This window comes from Archocentrus centrarchus, chromosome 11, assembly GCF_007364275.1.
Source record: "Archocentrus centrarchus isolate MPI-CPG fArcCen1 chromosome 11, fArcCen1, whole genome shotgun sequence".
In the NCBI taxonomy this organism is placed as follows: domain Eukaryota; kingdom Metazoa; phylum Chordata; class Actinopteri; order Cichliformes; family Cichlidae; genus Archocentrus; species Archocentrus centrarchus.
This window is the reverse complement of record NC_044356.1, coordinates 12,887,414-12,907,257: the sequence shown is the minus strand read 5'-3', so window position 1 is coordinate 12,907,257 and position 19,844 is coordinate 12,887,414. Positions and strand designations below refer to the sequence as shown.

The 19,844-nt window shown below is 39.5% G+C and overlaps 1 protein-coding gene across 1 annotated transcript in view; it reads right to left on the bottom strand.

The window, feature by feature from the left end:
* The window catches only part of LOC115787553 (sodium bicarbonate cotransporter 3-like), a 44,530-nt gene extending 24,954 nt beyond the window's left edge, over positions 1-19,576 (bottom strand). The window contains exons 1-2 of the mRNA XM_030740293.1: positions 19,439-19,576; positions 1,359-1,440 (exon numbers count right to left, since the gene is read on the bottom strand). Coding sequence (XP_030596153.1) covers positions 1,359-1,440; positions 19,439-19,480 — 124 coding nt within the window. The 5' untranslated portion in view covers positions 19,481-19,576. The remainder of the gene's footprint in view (positions 1-1,358; positions 1,441-19,438) is intronic.
* Positions 19,577-19,844: the final 268 nt, after the last annotated feature.

Below are 19,844 nucleotides of genomic sequence, written 5' to 3'. Positions count from 1 at the left end.
TCTAGTTTATATGACCACACCTGTTATACATTCTCCTCTTATTGTGGATCTACACAAAGATCACACAGTTTTCACTTCAGAATAAGAAATAGAAGTTCTATATCTAATACACCTAACACATTCCAGCTATAATCCCACAGCTACAGCAACCGTGTACAGTTCAGCAACAAATATATATTTTTATTGTTCCTGCAGCCCACTGCAATTATGTAGAGTGCAGATGCTATAGTTGTTTCATGCATACTGGTAGCTTATGTAAAAAAAAAAAACCCAAAAAAAACCCAAACAAACAAAAAAGACCAGACTGTGTTCTGAGTTCTGACTTAGAAAAGGTCATTCATGCTCCCATTTCTTCCAGACCTGACTGCAGTAATGCACTTTATTCTGGCATCGGTTATTGTAACACGAACAAGCTACAATTAATTCAAAATGCTGCTGCCAGGCTTTCAACGTGCAGCAAAAGGAGTGTTTTCATTACATCAGTCCTTGCAGCCGTTCACCAGCTACCTGTTAGTTTCAGAGTGATTTTAAGATTTTATTGCTGATTTTTAAAGCTCTGCACGGTTGTTCTCCTGCCCACATCCACAAGTCCATATGAGCCAAATACTGTATTAAGTTAGATTATTCTCAGAACATTAAGGATATAAGAAGAATTAAACACAAATATTCACAAGTATTAAAAAAAAAAGTAAATTCAGTTGAAAATGTTTAAACCATAGTAACAATCACATTTCTAGGGATACACACTGACACTAATATTCAATACAGACGACAATTAATTTCTCTCTTATTCTTTTGAGAGCTCCAGATAACAAACCTGAAGGAAATCCATAAACATAATTATTTCACTCCTCTGTTTTTCCCCCCTCATACTTTTATCTTCTCCTCATTATTGTTACTGCCACAAAGCAGCCATATTGTGAAAACATCCTATTTTCACCCTGCATTTGCTGCCAATACCCCTTTTTTTTTTGTAGATGAGTCATCACTCTGATTTGAGGGGGGAACCCAGGAGAATTCAAATCAAGAGGAGAGGACAGAGTATAGGCAACATGCGCGCAAGTCTAACAGGTGGAGACAAACAATGAGACCAAAGACGAGAGAAAAAAAAAAGACAGGAGATGAAAGAGCACGGAGAGAAGAAAAAATGGAAAGCTTATCTGGACAGAAAGCAGAGGGCTCTCTGGCAGTGTCTTAAAATTGAGCTAATACTGAAATGAGGTTGCAGTGGTGGATCCACTCACAGAAAGAGTCTTTACTTAAATCTATAAAGCATTTCCACCTGATGAGTGCTGGCTCACACAGTAAAGCACAAGAAGCATCATACTGTATGCGTGGTCTGGCGGTTTTAAACTTACTTTCCAAATCGTCTTTCTCATAGTTTGTGAGAGTGGCGAAGCTGGTCTTTCCATGGTCAACAAGTGCCTCCTCATCTAGACCCTGAGATAAAGAGAGGAGATAAGAAGAGAAAAGAGCAGGACTCATGTTTTCCACAACTAAAATATATATTTTTTTGTTTCAGTTTTCACACATATGTTTTTGTATTTTTAACCCCATAGTCAATAATGCTGCATAGTCAATAATGCTCCATTTAAGCTTAAGTACAGCAAGCATTTTTGGTTTTACACACAGCTAATAACTCATTTCCAGACCACTTAACATGGCAGTCAAGAGAATTCGCTTAGTCCATGATCTGCACAAAAGTGCAATTAAGGGCACTTAATGAGAAGTACACTGATAATTCCTCTCTTTTCCCCTGAATGAAATAAAACAGTCAAACAGGTTAAATTTAGAATGTCTTTCCTGTGCTGTATAATGCAGGAAGGTATCACTAGGTATTTTATTATCTATGTGACATTTTCCTCAAACTAATTAGTCTGTATTGGACAATACATTAATTGTTATAGTCCATGCAATAAAGGTCAGGTTTAATGGCAACATCAACAGGCTGGCTGCAGTCATTTAAAAAAAAGAGAACATGACCTTAGTGAACATAATTAGCTTGATATCACTGGCGTGGACAGATCTAGAGATAAAGAGACTACATATGAGGAGACATAAAACTGTCGGGACACATAAAAACGAAGTCACATCATTAACATTTCTTTATCAAATAATGGCGCCCATAAAAATCTGGATTATAGCGCAGCAGCATGTACTATCACAAAAGTGCTATATTTGTGAGGACATAAATCCCCCAGTGTTGGACCATAGCATTAATCCTTTACCAGTACAGGTATAACTTCAACTTTCAACCAACCTAGCCCAGTCCTTAGACTGTCTGTAAACCAAACGTCTGAGACACTGCGTTTGTCAGGGTGCAGCTCAAGCAATCTAAATAACTTCAGCTTATATGCAAGGGAGAAATATCAACAGAGGATGGGGTCGTCTTCATGATCAATGCTCAAAAAAACAAACAAACAAAAAAATACACAGGAAAATATTACCACAACAACTATAAGGCCATTGAATAGCTCATTTAAATGTAAGGTTAGATATAAAAAGACTTCAACATGACAATGTGGGAGGGGGTTTTTATTATGTGGCCGCTGTGGTATGTGTCAACTCGCTGTCTGAAAGGTGAAAGCGAGAAAGAGCAGCTTCTGTATTGATACTACAGAAAATTTGTACTGAAACAGTTTCAAATGCTTACAATCAGTTTCACTGTTGACAAAACTAATTTTAACCACACATAAGGTATTGTGACCAGGAAGGAAAAGCTTATTTTAGACAGACATGCATACAGGGTGAAAAAAATAACCACAGAGGGACCGTGAGCTAATCCTGGCTCTGACTTATACAGTCTGAATAAGAGATACTCAGTATTAGGCCTGAGATAACTGAATCCTTATAGCTAGGATCATATATGCTCTTTAAGTCCATTATTTTTATCTTATTTTTTATACAAATAAGGTTGAGGGAAGGATGCAGACTACAGTAAACAAAACTATTAAATTCATTTAATTCCTTATTGCATTTGTAATATTAATATTAAAAATATATATATTTTTTTTTACTGACTTTACAAATATGTTACCTTCAGTCTCTTATGTTAGTCACATAATAATTAGTCAACATTTCAACAAAAACAAATCATCTGCTCTCCTGCCTTATGGACCAACACTTTGACGCAATACAATCCCCAATTGGAGGATCCTTTCAATCCATTCAACCAATCACAGAGAGGCACTGCTGCCATGCAGGAGTGAGTGGAAACAAAAGGTGATGCTCGCCATATGCTGGAAAGATACATGACACCTGAATGATATCAAGGCCTTGTGTGCTACAGCATTTCAATCATCTCCGCTAATCACACTTCATTTTGATGGAAAGCACACGCTCTGTGCTCATCTTCTGCTCTCCCTGTTCCATTACTGGCTTATTACTATGAATATGTCTTTAATAGCATTCACATATCTACACGCATTTCCACAGTCATCCTGCTGTGAGTACCCCACCTTTAATGAATGGTGCCATCTGTGACTGTTTGCGCACTTATAAGTTTGGGAGCTTGTGTGTTTCTCAGTTGCTGGTGAATTTACATGATAATGAGCCGCACTGCTCTCTGGCAGTGCCTTGATGAGGAGCAGTAATGATTCAGCTTAGGGAGAAGCACAGCAAGAAATTAATCTGTGTCTCTCTAGTAACTGGAGTTCTTTCCAAACAGCACAGCATGAAGGTTGAGTAAAACTGACCAAAAGTGACTAAGCTGGAACTGGTTCCTCCTTGTCATTCGTGATCAAGAACCACTAGGAATTATGATCAATTTTATAAACAACAGACTGTTTATAAAATTGGGCATAGCATCCATGACAACGCCCACTGTTTTGTGTGCTTTTGAAGACTCAAGTTTAGCATTTAGCTGTTGCCATTCTGTTTTTTTGTTTGTTTGCTTGTGGTTTATCTATCCAGATGTGACCACATTTGGATGAGGTAGCACAGCTGAGGAATTATCAGCTAATGCTAGCTGACTTGGACCGCAAGGTGCAGCCATAATTCATTGTGATATAAAATGTAAGGCTCATTGTGGCTCGCAAAAACAAACAAACAAACAAACAAAACAACAAAACAAACAAACAAACAAACAAAAAAAAACAGGCCAAATAGCAACACATAGCATGTACCCAGAACCTACTGGGTACTGGGTACATACTGTGTGACTGAAAGCATTATTTTTCTTATCAGCATTATCTTGTCTGGGGATATAATTTGTTACATGTATGGATACTTAGAGAACAGCAGTATCAAGTTCTCCCCTAGTGTTGTTGAGCAATTGTACAAGTAGGATGTGACAGCTGGTCTATCCAATGTTTGTCAGGATGCTCATTTTACCGAAGGTTAGGGATAGAAATGAGGTCCAGTGTCTCATAATGTTGCTAGTGTTTTTGGTATCTTGGGGAAAAAGAAAAATGGTGCTCCAATTGCAAAGAATTGATCGAGTACACCAGCCCCAGGATTTTTTTCTTTTAGTGGAAACACTTCCATAGAGTACCTTTTAGTATAACAGGATATTGAAAATAAAGAACCACATCTTTAATTGTACATAGTAAAAAAAAGCTATATAGCTTTATTGTGTTATAAATTGGTGAGTTATATAAAAATTCACTCTTATACAATTCTTATGAATAGGATAATAAGGTAACATGTTTGATTTTGCTATAAATGCATGCAGTTTAACATGGAAGTAGCAGGCATGTCATAGTTTGCATAGTGGTCAGTATACTAGTGTTCTCTCAGGTCCAAGTGATGTAATTTCTTTTTAAAATCAGACAGTGAGTGTGAGGCTCCATACAGATATCATCTTCCTCCCAATTTTTTGTGATTGCATGGATTACAGATGTCACAGAACCAATCGTTGATTGATTGATTAAGTCAGTGAGGGTGATCACTGATTCACAAAAGGTCAAATTGAAGCAATGCTATCTTGCTTTTTAAACTAAGAGGAAATTACTTCAAAGCAGCAACAAAGATACACAGTAACACAGAACATAGTAAAAGACCAGCATCCAGATCAATTCTACTAATTCAAGATGAATGAGTTTCAATTCGACATCCAAGAAGTATCATCCTTATGTTATCCTGAAAAATACTTTATTTTTGTTTGAGAAAGCTGGTATTACTGTTGTAAAATCAGCTACGCTCCACAGGCTAAAATGTTTGCAATGGATAACATTACATAAATGCTTAAGCTAACATAATGTAAATGTAAAGCTATACCTTGTGATAACTTTAGTAGGCTACTAAGAAACCACTCTAACAGACTATAACAAGGAAGACTGCTCGAGCATGAGTCTGTAGCTGTCCATGTTTGCAACTATGTTAAGGGATGCCAATTGGAAATTGGCCTCAGATGGCCACTAGAGACCAACTGTGGATCTTTACATGTTGGTATATATACGCTATGGCTTAATTTTTCATCCCCGAAAGCTTATGGTTAGCAAACGAAAGACAATTAGGTCTACTAACCAAACTGGATGATAAATCCAGTTGAAATCTCATTGTACATCCTGTATAATGACAATAAAGGCATTCTATTCTGAAAGTCACTTTTTAAAAACTGATGATACATATTCCTAGTCAAGAGGTACAATGCAGTTCCTTTCAACAGTGAGCTAGATTTAAGAATCCAAATCTTGTATTATTGTGTATTGTACTGTACTAGAACTCCACTTGAGTATGTAGTATTGTTAAGTTATATAAAAATTCATTCAGGTACTTATACATGTGATCACAGTTATTAGTTATTAGTATAGTTTGGATGGAATAGTATGAGCTTGCTAAGGTGACCAACTTTGCTCAACTAGAAGAGGAGCGCAGGGTCCTGGAGGAAGAGAGTCATGTGGATGACATCCTCACTTCCTACAACAGTCTGAATATAATCACAGAAGGAGTGGAGGAGATTTTAAAGGCTGGAGGGTTCTTCCTGAAACCCTGGGTCTGATCAGGGCAAAGTGGGTGGCAGAAAACTGCAGAAATCCTAAAAAAGGATGAAGTTGTGACACAAAAAACTGTCATCCTTCCAAACCAAATAAGAGACAAGGACAACAAAGCCCTAGGGGTTGGATACCAAGTGGAAGATGACAAACTTTATATCATGACCTCAATCAACTTTTCCAAAAGGGAAAAGAAGTTGAGTAGGCAACGATCTCTTTAAAGATGAAGTGAGACTTGGAATGCCTAACCCATTGACAAGAAGAGATCTACTCAGCCAAGTAGCTGGACTTTATGACCCAGTTATTAACACCTACCAAGCAGAAGGGGCAATCCTTGTGAAGAAAGCATTCCAGGAAACAGGTGGTGGAAAGCGGACATGTGACTCCTGGGATCAGCCACTATCAGAAAAGCTCAGAGCAGAAGCTATTAAACTTTTTGAGGAGTATATGGAGTTAGAACAAATGTAGTTCCATAGGAGTCTAGCACCAGTCGGATGGATAGGAAATCCATGGGGAATCGCCTTCTCAGATGGGAGTGACAAGACTTATGGAGCTGTGATATACATGAGATGGTCCACCAGGCAAAGAGTGCAAGTCTGTTTATTTGAATCTAAAGGCAAGCTGGCTCCACTGGATCAGAAAGGAGACACCGTTAAAGCTAAAATCTGTGGTGCAGTCTTTGCAGCCAGACTCAAAATATTTTGAGAAGCATTAAGAGGTTGGAGGTGGAGCAGTGAAGTCATCTGGTAGACAGCCAAATAATGCTAGGAGCTATCCAAAGAGAGCGCTATGGATACCAGACCTTCTTCGCAAACCGGATTGGTGAAATCCAGAAGGCCGGATACATGAGTGACTGGTGGTGGGTCCCTGGGGAATTAAACATCGCTGACATCACCACAAGATTCCTGAGGTGGCCTGTGGAAAAGTGGCCCAGAAAGTCAGCTGGAGAAGTGGCAGTGTTCACCAGAGAAAAGGTAAACAAGATGCCGAGAAAAGTTTCCATATCAGTGGGGACTAGAGCTTAAGTGAAGCAACAAGACAATGACCACCATCATCAGGCTTTACAAGTGGAGAAAAAAAAAACTCAAGAAGAAGAGTATATAACTACTACTGCACCTGCTGGCTGGTGCAGAACTTTGTAGCAGTGGAAAAATTCAGTCGCCTGTTCAAACTAATTAATGTCACAGCCTGGGTGTGGAAAGCTGCCAAGAAGTGACTGAATTTAAAGAAAGGTGGACAAGATCAAATCAAAAGCATCAAAACCCTGCTGACAGTAAAAGAACGTGACGATCCCTCAGAAAGCTCTTCCTTTCTGCCCAAGAAGGTGTCACTTTTCCAGAAACAATATTAAACAGGCTGGTGGCATACAGAGATGTCAATTCTGGACTATTAGTCTTTGGACGCTGAATCCAGATGTTCAATGAAGACAGAACTGCTGTTCCACTTATACCTTATGATGCCCAGTTGTCCTCACTGATAGCAGTTTGAGTTTACAACTCAAAAGGAGTCAGTGTCTGGGGCATTGTTCTGCTGCATGGCTTCACGAGCCATATACACTGATGTAGTCAGTAAACAGTCATCTGAAGGGTTTCTCCTTGTTTACCAGATGTTCACTTCCCTTAGAGGACACCCCAGATTTTGTGGTGGCCAAACCTGCACTGGAGGAGCTTCACAAGTTCCTCAGTAAGCTGAATAAGACTGACCTTGAAGAAGAAGCTTACAAGAATAAAACAGAGTGCTCCTGGAAATTCCACCCAGCAGACTCTCCCCATAGGAATGGAGCAGCAGAAGCAGCCGTCAAACTGGTAAAGCGAGCCCTAAACAATCTTGGTGGTGATGGGGTATTTAATTATAGACATTTCCCTTTATGGTAGAAAATCTGGTGAATGAAAGAGCCGTAGAAGCTAGAGTGCAAAGCCGGGAGGACTGTATAGAATACATTAGTCCCAACTCTCTTTTGTTAGTTCAAGTCCAAGAGGATATCCATGAGACTCCGCTCAAAAAGCCAATCACAAGAAATGTATCAGATGTACAGACAAAGTCGTCTCACATCCATCCCTACTACGATCCTCCATAGGAACGTCAAATGCCTAGTGATAATACTTCCTGTTGAAGAGCAACAAGGAACCTGAGAAGCTTCTGTGACCTCCTGGTTAAGTAACCAGGAGCTCAAGTGGGAGGTGTTAAGTTATATAAAAATGAATTCAGGTACTTATACATGTGATCACATTTTTTGTTATTAGTTTGGATTGTGGGGAAAGTGGTTTGGTCTGGTTAAAGTAATTGGTGTACATGCTTGATTTAATATGAAATCCGTTAGTTTAAAACTTTGGAATAAATAGATTCATGATTGATTCCTAACATCTTTAAAACTATATGGATAAAATAGCAAATATTCTTGGCTAAAAAAATGTTTAATTATTTGAAAATCTAAAACCTTGTTTAATAAATTTAGAGATACTGGTGATAATATTTCTTCATGTGGTTTATCAGGAGAGAAATTCAATGTGAATTTGTGTTTCCCTTCTTTAGGTTTCAACCTACTCCAAAAACTTCCTTTAATTGTTGAAATGCATGCTTGGAATGAATTAAGAAAGCATAATCAAGCTGAGTCAGCCAGCGTCCTCTGTGAAATCCACTGAAACAGGAAAAAACTCAACAAGTATTACTGTAAAAAAAGGTTTCATTTCAGAGCAAAAGAAAAAAGCATTTTTCAGATTTACTATGAAATCTTACTAGCTTAAGATGTCAGATATGAATTTATTTTTAAAAAAGGCCCTTGAAAGTATATTAAATAATTATAATTATGTAACATGGCTGCTGGCCATGTTATTATGACTCTGCTCTTCAGGAATCACATGAGCCGATGTTTACAAGCAAGGCATGTGAAGCTATTTGGCTTAATGTAAAGCTTCTTAAAATACCATTCAATAAAATCTGTTCATTTTACTGTATAAACAACTCTTTGCATACAAATATCCGTTATCCTGCACCCAGTGTATGCTTTTTGTAAACCTGTTTAGTGTTATATGCCTGTTCATGTGTTAAACTCGTCTTTGGTGCCCTCGACCCCAGGTTGTTTGGTACAATTGAAGAACATATGATGCAACATGCCACGTAGCTTTCTTAAAAATAAACCCATCTGTCAATCACGGTCCCCGGGCCAAGGGTGCGGGTGGGGTGGGGTGGGGGGCTACTCCTGTAGCTCAACCACAGCTGTGCTTTGTGACTATAATGATCAGTGTCACTGAGGAGGACTTGGAGGCCAGAAGAATAGATAGCTGAGTAAAAAAAGGCCACCATATAATGTCATTAGTGTAGGGGTGTTAACAGAAGACAGATGCACCTCTGGCTGCATCTGACCAGCATATGTACCTATAGCCTTAAGTTCTTTACCATGTAATTAAGAATGGGTGCAGTCTATAGTAGCCTAAAGGCAAAAAAAACCAAAACAAACAAACCTCAAGTTGATTTGTTCTGTTTTGAAACAATTTGAATCCAATAATTCATACAACTAGATGATACTGGTGAAAAGCTCTAGAGAGAAAGCCTTGCTCAATAATTAATAAAGCTGCAAGTAAAGACAGACATTTTTCTAAATAATATAGAATAATCTATCAATTAAATATATATATTAAAAAAAAAAACCCTCTACCATCTACAGTTTACACTACTACTACAGTTTGTCTAACTCTTAATAATAAAAGACTGGTATAGCGTCTGCATAGGAGGATTTGCTCTGGGTTTTACAGCAGCTTATGTGATAATATCACAATGTACAGGTAATTTTATGGATGTGTGGCGATTTACAAATAACATGAAGCTTTAAGAGTAAACAAAAGCTTTGTGTGTCTATTTTCTAGGCGAGGAACACAATCTGTGTGAACTCACCATTCAGACAAGGATTTATCAAGTCTAAAACAAAGGTGGTGATAGGAGCCGGTGAATACTCATTTATTGTTGTCTTTTGTGAAATTCTGTTCATAAGCACTTGTAATCAATAAAGCATTTGCTAAGGCATTTGTTAGTTCTATTGTACATTAATATTTTATTGTAATGTTTACCTTACACTGCACTTACAGCTTCAGTTGAATTTGCATATTGGACACATTCTATGGGGAAACACTTCTAACACAACTGCATTGCTGTTGTGCTGAATTGCATTTATGTTGTGCAAATGTTAATGTGACTACTAGAAAAAAAAATACTTTTCATCATCAAATAGCAAACGAACGAGTCGAATTAACAGATCATCAAAAAGAAGGCGCATACTAACCTTTTCCATTGACTAAGTGATTTATTTCTCCACTTTAAATTGTCAACACATTAAAAATAATTTCATCATTAACCACATGTAGGCTGACCTCACATCTTTTACTGTGTTTCTGAGGAAGTGAAATAACAGCTCAGCTGCCAAACACCTCTTCAGCCAAACAGACAGTGAATGAAACAACCACCCAACAAGACAACAGACCTTGTTCCGTCTAATCTCAGCTCTTTGCCAACCCTGCTGTACTGGGATCTGGTCCAAACAAGAGGAAATGACATAAGAGAGGTGTTACATAGTGAGAAACCTGTCCTGTCAATGCTGACTATCTCTGTCTTACTAATGCACAACAGCGGTTTATACATGAGAATATTTACTGCCAATTTCTGTCAAATTATGAAATCAAATAAATATTAAAAATAATAGATGCATAAACCTGAGATAGATGGCTGCTAAAATGTCGTGTCCATGATACTGTACGCCACAACATTATGACCCCACCTGCCTAACAGGTCTTTATAGTGTAAGCGTTTAACCTTATGTCACTAATTTTAATTCTGTTACTTCAGTCAGTTCCTCCTGTATTTATATACAACAAGACTGTGCTTTTATATTGCTGTTATATACTACGATACTGTGCTTTTATGTTGCTGTTTTTTTTTAAAAAAGTGTATTGCTCTTCTCCCTTAAAAGAAAATGTCCTAAATTTCCATCTGGCCCCCTATAAGTTTTGATGAAAACTAATGTAGCCATAGACCACTACCTAAAACACTGTTACCCTTTTCTCTACAGCTCAAAGAGCCCTAACCCTAACCCACCTCAAAAGGGGTCCTGTGGTTTTGAGATGCTTCTGCAACAGAAAATGTCCCCTTTACGTTGCGCACTTGCGTCATAAGGATAAATGACCTCTAGTGGTCTTTTCAGTAAGTGCATGTATGAAGTGCGATCACAAAGTTCAGTGACTCAGACCGTTAAAAAACAAACAAAAAAAAAACATACATTTGGCCAATATCTACTTCAAGGTCAACCTCCTTGTACACCTCTTGACTGCTTCCAATGATGCTGCTGTCTTCAGAAGTCCTCTTTGAAGTCCCATTCTGATTACTCTCACTCATGCATCTGTAATGTGCACTGGATCTCCTCTATGGTATCAAAATGGTAACCAGTCATCTGATTTAAAACATAAAAGGAACAATACAAAGTTGCACAAAGTCATACCTGGTGTGTGACAGGTGAAGACTGTGTTGGAAACCTGGCTTTTTATTGCACAATGAGTTGTCAAACCATGACACAAACCACAGTTCAGGTGCTTAATAGTGAATGATTTCCTTGGGATATTATAGTATTAGATGATGTGTTGATCATCTGACCTCGAGGAACAAATTTATAGTAACACTGTGAATACTAAAAAAAATACATGCCTTTGGACTTAGATACTGTGGACCTGTGCACTTTAAATGCTATTTGGGTCATAGTTAGAGACCCAGCTCTCATCACAAGATGCACAAAGAAACAGTAAGACTTGGTGGTGGTGGTGCAAAGAACCAAAACATCAGCAGTAAATCTTTAGATCCAGTAAGTTACATGTTAGCACCCATGTAGATCACACCTACTTCATCCCAAGTCTCCGCTGCTTGTTCATGGTATGTTCCTCACTGAACCACTGTCTGTATGTAGCTCTATTCTTGACTAGGAGAATCTCATAAACATGGCCATTTCAGAGATTATTTGACTCAGTCACCTGTCATTAATAATTTGTCTTTGTGAATGTTAAAACGTCTTGTTTCCACCTCCCAAGTTGTCCCCGTTTACTGAATATCTAATAATATATTCCATGCTGAGACATCCATTAATAAGCACCAGATATTTCTTAACACCTGTAGTTAAATCAAAGAGCTGGGCAGATGGTTAATTGATAAATGAACTGATACCTATCATGGATGCAACAAAAACACCCCCATTCATGCAGAGTCTGCAAACACACAAATATAAAACACAAAATGGTAAACATATTCTCTGTCTTTGTATCACAAATGATGCCCTCCCTCTGTGCATGCAACCCAGTTTAACAGTCCCCGTACTAACTGCTCTGTGTACATCAATTTTTGCAGTATTTGCTTTTATCCAGACTGCAGGAAAACAAGCATTTAATTAATTTCCCTTCAGTCAATAAACATTATCTCCATTGACATCATGGTCCTTGTTTAGATCCTACCACCTCTTCCTTTCACTGACAATACTTTTCCTCTCTTGCTTCCTATTCTCCTTGTCCCGGTCCTTAAAGCAGCCATGACTGTCTGTCTTTCTCTCATTCGTGCTGCTTGAGGCCATTAAAGAGTAGAAAGGAAACGATTCCATTTCAAGATGCATATCCTATGAGAAAACAGCTAATTGCCCCCCTTTCACCTTATCCCTGTCATCCTCACACCTCACACCTTTCTCATTCTGTTCAAATGTATCGACCACCTGCCCCATTCATTTGCACAGACCACTACACCGCTGCGCTGCCGAAGATTACAAGCAGAAAAAGCCAATATCAATACAAACTCACGGCATAAATGCAGCAAATTCAGAGCCACTGGATCCTGTTCAAGAGCATACCACGACAGTAAGGCACACAAACACAAATACACGCAGGATCAGACGTACCGTAAGCACATGCTCCCCTTCGCTCTGTTCATCCATTTATACTAAAACATCCACAAAGCAAAGGCACCAGGGATGTTAACCAGTTCCGTCTGTCTGGCGTTATCTATGCTATAGAAGGAGCGCGTGAGCTAAGTACAGCAGTGTCGCACTCGTCTGGTCCCTCTTCCTCGGCTCATCTCTTTATACAGAGGGAGGAAGGGAGAGAGGGAGCCACAGAACACACAGTGCTCAGCTCTACCCTGTCAGCCCGCTCTTTGCACAGCAGCCAATCCCACCATGCCTCTATGAATATTTTATTCGCCCAGCCAAGAGCTTAAAAACACACTCACGCACTATCGCACAGAGGACACATACACACATTTGGAGGACATACAAATGCTCACCCGCTGAGGTATTCAGGTCACAAATTAAGAGCCACCACCAACACAGATAAATAGAAACAAGCAAACGTGGGGGCTCGGCATTCCTCACAGGGTGCAATAAACTGAAAAAGGACAAACTGCTGTGTATTCAAATCATCGAGATTCCAAATGCTCCCCCTGCCTTTGACATTCAAAATCATTATCATAGCTTCAAGGTTGGACATGTTTTTCAACAACCTGTAATTCTGTAAAGAACTATGACCCATTTGTGCCTTGTATACAACAGTAGTGCTTGTGAGCAGGTCAAAAGAACATATTTCTTAAAACTGAGCATTAATTAGTTTTTTTTTTTTTTTTAATTCAAGGAAGCCCCCTGGATCCTTGTCCAAGCCAAAGATACCCTATTAAAAGTTCAAACTAGACTAACCACAAAAACCATAATGGCAAAGTGAAGACAAATTTAAAATTAAGATATGCATCATAAAAATGGGATTTAAAGTGTACGTGAAAGCAAGTAGAAAGAGTGACATCTAATGGCTAAACCCACACTGAGGCATCAGGGAAATGAGAACATGAGATCTTGTAAAACTGAACTCACACCAATATGCAGCAGTATCACACAGCATAATCTTTTTTATGTTGTTGCTGTTTTTTTTGGAGTAAACAGGAGCTGCACAAGAAACTACAGCATGAAATGTGGCAACAACTAACAAATAGTTTTATGTTACTGTCACCATAATTATGCAATTAATTGTTTGCTACCTTAAAAAAAAAAGAAGCGAAAGAAAAATGGCCATAACAACATCTTGAGGTCTCAGTCCAGCAAACGTGGTTAAACACTGCCTTTAAACCTACACCACAAGCAGATGTTGGTGTTGTTTCCATCCACAATGATGGTCCAGTCAGAACTTTCTAACAAAGCAAAAAATATGGATCATATTATTGCAACTAAAATGCGTCTTTTTTGTAATACATCATTTGAAATTTAGATTGGTTACAAAATATTTTTGAACAGACACACAAACAACACATTTATGCCATTTATGTACACTTACTGGCCACTTTGTTTGGTATACCCATTCAATTGCTTGTTAAGGTAAATATCTAATCAGCCAATCACACGGCAGCAGCTCAGTGCATGTAGACACGGTCAAGACGATTTGCTGAAGTTCAAACTGAGCATCAGAATGTAGAAGAAAGGTGATTTAGGTGACTTTGAACATGCATGAGCATGGTTGTTGGTGACACGCAGACTGATCTGAGTATTTTCAGAAACTGCTGGGACCTACTGGGATTTTCCTGCACAACTATCTCTGAGTTTCCAGAGAAAAAGAGAAAATATCCAGTGAGCAGCAGTTCTCTGGGCAAAAGTGCCAGTGCCTTGTTGATGTCAGAGGTCAGAGGAGAATGGCCAGGCTGCTTTGAGCTGATAGGAAGACAAAAGTCATTCAAATAACCACTCGTTACAACCAAGGTATGCAAAAGAGCACCTCTGAATGCACAATGTGTCAAATATTTAGCAGTTGGGCAACAGCAGCAGAAGACCACACCAAGTGCCATTCCTGTCAGCTAAGACCAGGAAACTGAGGCTACAATATGCACGGATCACCAAAATTGATCAATAAAAGACGGTAGATGGTAGGGTCTGAATTTGACAAACTACATGAAAGCATGGATCCACCTTGCCTTGTATCATGTATGTATCAGTGGTTCAGGCTGCTGAACCACTGATACATACATGATACATACTGATACATTCTTTTATGACCACAGTGTACAGGTACGAGTGGGTCACCTCACCTCATCCTCCCTCACCCTCAACACTGGATCACCCCAAGGCTGTGTGCTCAGCCCTCTGCTGTACTCACTGTACACCCATGACTGCGTGGCCACGTCAGAGTCCAACGTCATCATCAAGTTTGCTGACGACACTGCTGTTGTGGGACTAATCTCCTACAATGAGGAGACAGCCTACAGGAGAGAGGTCTCCCACCTGGAGAACTGGTGCCAGGAGAACCACCTTCTGCTCAACGTCAGCAAAACGAAGGAACTGATTGTGGGACTACCATCTACTTGTCATCAGTGGTGCTGAGGTGGAAAGAGTGGACACTTTCAAATACCTGGGAGTGACCATCTCACAGGACCTGTCCTGGACTCATCACATTAACATCACTGTGAAGAAGGCCAGACAGCGTCTCTACCTCCTCAGGTGGCTGAGAGACTTCAAGCTCCCACTCAAGGTGCTCAGGAACTTTTACATCTGCACCATCGAGAGCATCATGCGTGGGAGCATCACCACCTGGATGGGAAACTGCACTAAGCAGGACTTCATGGCTCTAAAAAGGGTGATTCGTTCAGCTGAACGGACCATCAGAACCACCCTCCCCAACCTGCAGGACATTTACACCAAGCAGTGCAGGCTGAGGGCCATGAAGATCCTAAAACAGCCCAGCCACCCCGGACACTCTCTCTTCTCCCTGCTCCCATCAGGCCGGCGTTACAGCTGCCTGAGGACTAAGACTGAAAGGTTGAAGAAGAGTTTTTACCCACAAGCCATCCGTCTGCTCAACTCTGAGCCCTAACTGGACTATTATTGCACTATGTAAATATTATAATATTCTATAATTCCATGTAAAAGTGTGTATAGTGTATAGTATATAGAATATAGTGTATAGTGTGAATTACTTATTTTTATTTTTATTCTTCTTATTTATGTGTGTGTATATATGGTTGCAGGTACAAAATACATTTCACTGTGCATTGTACTGTGTATAACTGTGCATGTGACAAATAAAAGCTATCTTAATCTTAATCTTACCCATCTTCTGATGGCTTCTTTTAGCAGGATAAGTTGCCATATCACAAATCATGTCAAACTGGTTTCTTGAACATGACAATGAGTTCACTGCTCTCAAATGGCCTCCACAATCACCAGATCTCAGTCCAATTGAGCACCTTTGGGATGTGGTGGAACAGGAGATTCACATCATGGAAAAGCTGTAAGGAATGTTTCCAGCACCTTATTGAATAAGAATAACTTTATTGATCCCAGAGGGATTTGCATATGTCTGACGTAACTCATCTGCTATTTGTATGGAAATTGAAAAGCCTGATGGCTGTGGGTACAAATGATTATCTGTATCTCTGCTGAATCTGCGCCACGAAGAATTTAAGCATTTCTGAGGGCAAAAAATGGGCCAATCCAGTACTAACAAGGTGTACCTAATAAAGTGTCCAGTTAGTGTATATCTATATGTAATTTGAATGAATAAATAATGAATGAATACAACTTTATTGTCCAGCATGGGAAATTTGTGTCTCATATGTTAAATGATGAGCTTAGAACCATTGCTTCTCTACCCCCATAATGTCAGCATTACAACTGACAAAAAAATGGGGGAAAAAAAAGCCAATGTGCCAATCAACACTCCAAAACTTAAGCTTACTCAGTTTACTATAAGAGAAAATGAATAATTGGAATTGTATGTTTGTGTTTTTGTCAGTTGGTTTGTTAATGAATCACCTCATTTCTTTAAGCTACTCTATGATTTCTGCTTCTAAGACAGAAAGAACCTCTGAGACAGCATTTACACTTCCCTGGTTTTATGCACAACAAAGAAGCTTACTTGGATCAGGCTGATCTAAGAGCTAATTTTAGACCAGTCTACCACTTAAGACCAATAGAACAAGTCTTTATAAATCTGACCGAGGCCATCTTTCTTTTGTCTTTCAAAGCTTCCCATTATAACAAGACACTAAACACCTAAATGATGTTTTAGACTAAACACCATAGGGCGTGACACAGAAAGGCACACTGTGCAGAGTTTGCATATTCTCTCCGGGTATTCCTCGCAGCTTCCTCCCCACAGTCCAAAAACATGCACAGGTTAGGTTAATGTTTCAGTGCTTTATCTGAAACATTATTTATGTGGATGGCACAAGTAGCATCTACATGAATGCCGGGACCTAAGGTTCCCAAGCAGAACACTGTATTATAATAGATAATACTATATAGATGATCAGTACTAATAACTTTGCCTATTAGTGATTTTAAAGTTGTGGCTGATCAGTGCAATCAATAAACATAATAGAAATCAGGCTTGTAATGACAGAGCATGCATATTTATTAGGCCCAAAAGGAAAAAATGGACAAGATGTGGAAAAGGGAATCCTTTAAGGAAAACCTGGTGGTCTACATTTGGGTTCTAGATGATTTGTTGTTGACTGTTTTTTTTTTCTTTTCCCAAATGAGCATGTGTACACACTTCAAGACATTTAAACCCTTGGTATAACACTTACAGCACTACTATGATACAAAGAGGGCAGCATGGTGAGCCAATGCTTAGCACTGCTGCCTCACAGCAAGAAGGTCCTGGTTTAAATCCACCAGCTGTGTAGAGTTTGCATACTTTCTGCAGGTGCTCTAGCTTCCTCCCACAGTCCAAAAACATGCATGGGTTAATTTGGCAATTTTAAATTGGCCATGAATTGAGCATGAATGGTTGTTTGTCTCTGTTTTAGCCCTGCAATAGACAGGTGTCCTGTCCAGGGTGTACCGCACCTTTTCACCCTATGACAGCAGGAATAGACTCCAGCCTAGGTACAATATAGGTCAAACATGCAAAATATAGCTGGCCATAAAATAATTCTGCCATAAAAATAGTAATAAAGTCACGCTCTGAGGCTAATTCAGATTCAGTTCACTTAAAAATTAAGTCAAGGCCGTGAAACAACCTCCCTATAAATGCCACAATCACTGCCTGAGATGAACATATTGTATACGGCATAAGGTCATGAGAATAATGACCGCTCTGTGCCAATACACAACACGTGTGCTTTCTTTGTGTGACTCGAATACACTGTTTTAAATGAACAAAAGCCAGGGCCAACCTAAACAATGGCTAAGTCTTTGGTTGGAGTTAAATGAGATTATCACTGTTGAAGCAAATTTCTTTAAGCCTCTGAACAAAAGCATTGGTCAAACAGCAAGCCAAGATCAGCTTGTAGAAACAGACTCATGCATTTAAACATAAACATGGGAGCTGAATGTCCAACTCAGAGATCGACAATGGTATGTTCTTGAGAACAGAGATGCAAATAGGTGAGCACACAAAGGGTCTAGTGTCAGACAACATACTGACCTCCATGTCAAAGAAAGGAGTGTGCAGATAACTGGCAAGCCATTGTCACTGTACAGCTAGTGGCTTGGTTTCCTCACATGCATGCACACTTACCCACACGCACAAACAGACATGCCACAGAAACACAGAAGTAGACAACCCTACACCAGGGGTGACGTCAAACAGCCAGCCTGCACTTTAAACTTAGCTCTGTGACAAGTTTCTTTTTTAGGGTCTTAAAAAAACACTCCTGTGTGTTTGATGTTCATCATCATCCTATCTATGACACCAACAGACCGGATGCGCGACTTTAGTCTGTTCTCACCCACAAGCAGGTTGAAATATAAAATCCACGAAAGGATGGTTCTGAGTCTTTTGACACTGTGCAATTTTTTTTTTTTCCTTTCAGTTACATGTGTATGTTTTTATCTCGAGTTGCACTCGCTTTCACGGTCAAATTTAGCAGCATTTCCTGACATTTACATGTCTCAACAAAAAGCGATTCTATTCTGGGGGCATTTGATATACAAACCAGCCTTTACTTCTAATGTACCAGCAGCAGATCTTATCGACTGCGGAGCTGGGACACATAATCTCATTTAGCGGACAGGTTAACTTGTTGAACGTGAGGAGAAATACTAAAGCCGCCACAAACCAGCGTACAGTCACCCTTCATCAGTTACATGCATTATGAACTGCTCGCACGTTTATCATGTGCGGCGACAGAAATGTTCTGGTTGCTCAAAATAGGCTACTTTAAGAAAGTAACTGGTTTTCGTCCAGTTTTGCAATTTGTTCTTAATAAATTAATTACTTAACTGAGCAGCTTAATTATGTCAAATCAAACCAATTTCTCCTGGGCAAGTAATAACAGGAATGGCAACTACATTTCTAATACATTTATTTCAGCTGATAATAACTTGCAGCCATGGCATGTGCCACAAATAGAAAGCCGTCTAACAATAGCAGTCGCCGGATAGTGCCTCACTGACTCCCACACATCCCTAGTACTTGTACCTGGCAAACAAGGGGCAAATACGCACAAAGAGCCACACAGTTACAACGGTGGGATAACAGTCGTCTATGTCGTGATGTGTGGGTACTCACTGTTCTCAAGAGGGGCCTCATTTGTTCCGAAGGGTTCTCCATTTCTCCTGCCTATGGTCCCCTGCGCACAGTTTGCGGTTTCCGCCAGCTGATGCACAGAAGTGACTGGGCTGGCTGATAGTTGCGGTAAGGGGCAGTCTTTGTGGTTTTCCTACAGACAAGGTGAGAACACGCCTCGGAAATGATTGACGGTGACGTAATGCCAATTGATTTTCGAGGTCCAGCATTCTCAACCAATCAAATTTCAAGAACGAAGCAATAAGGGTGGGGTCTATTCCTCTGACGCGTGAAGTCCCAAGCGGATCTTTATTTATTTTTTTACCTCATCAACCCTGCTGGAGTTTGGAGGATGAATTAACCTCCTAAGATCCGAGCTCCTGTTTGCAATGCATTTTCAATTTCTCCT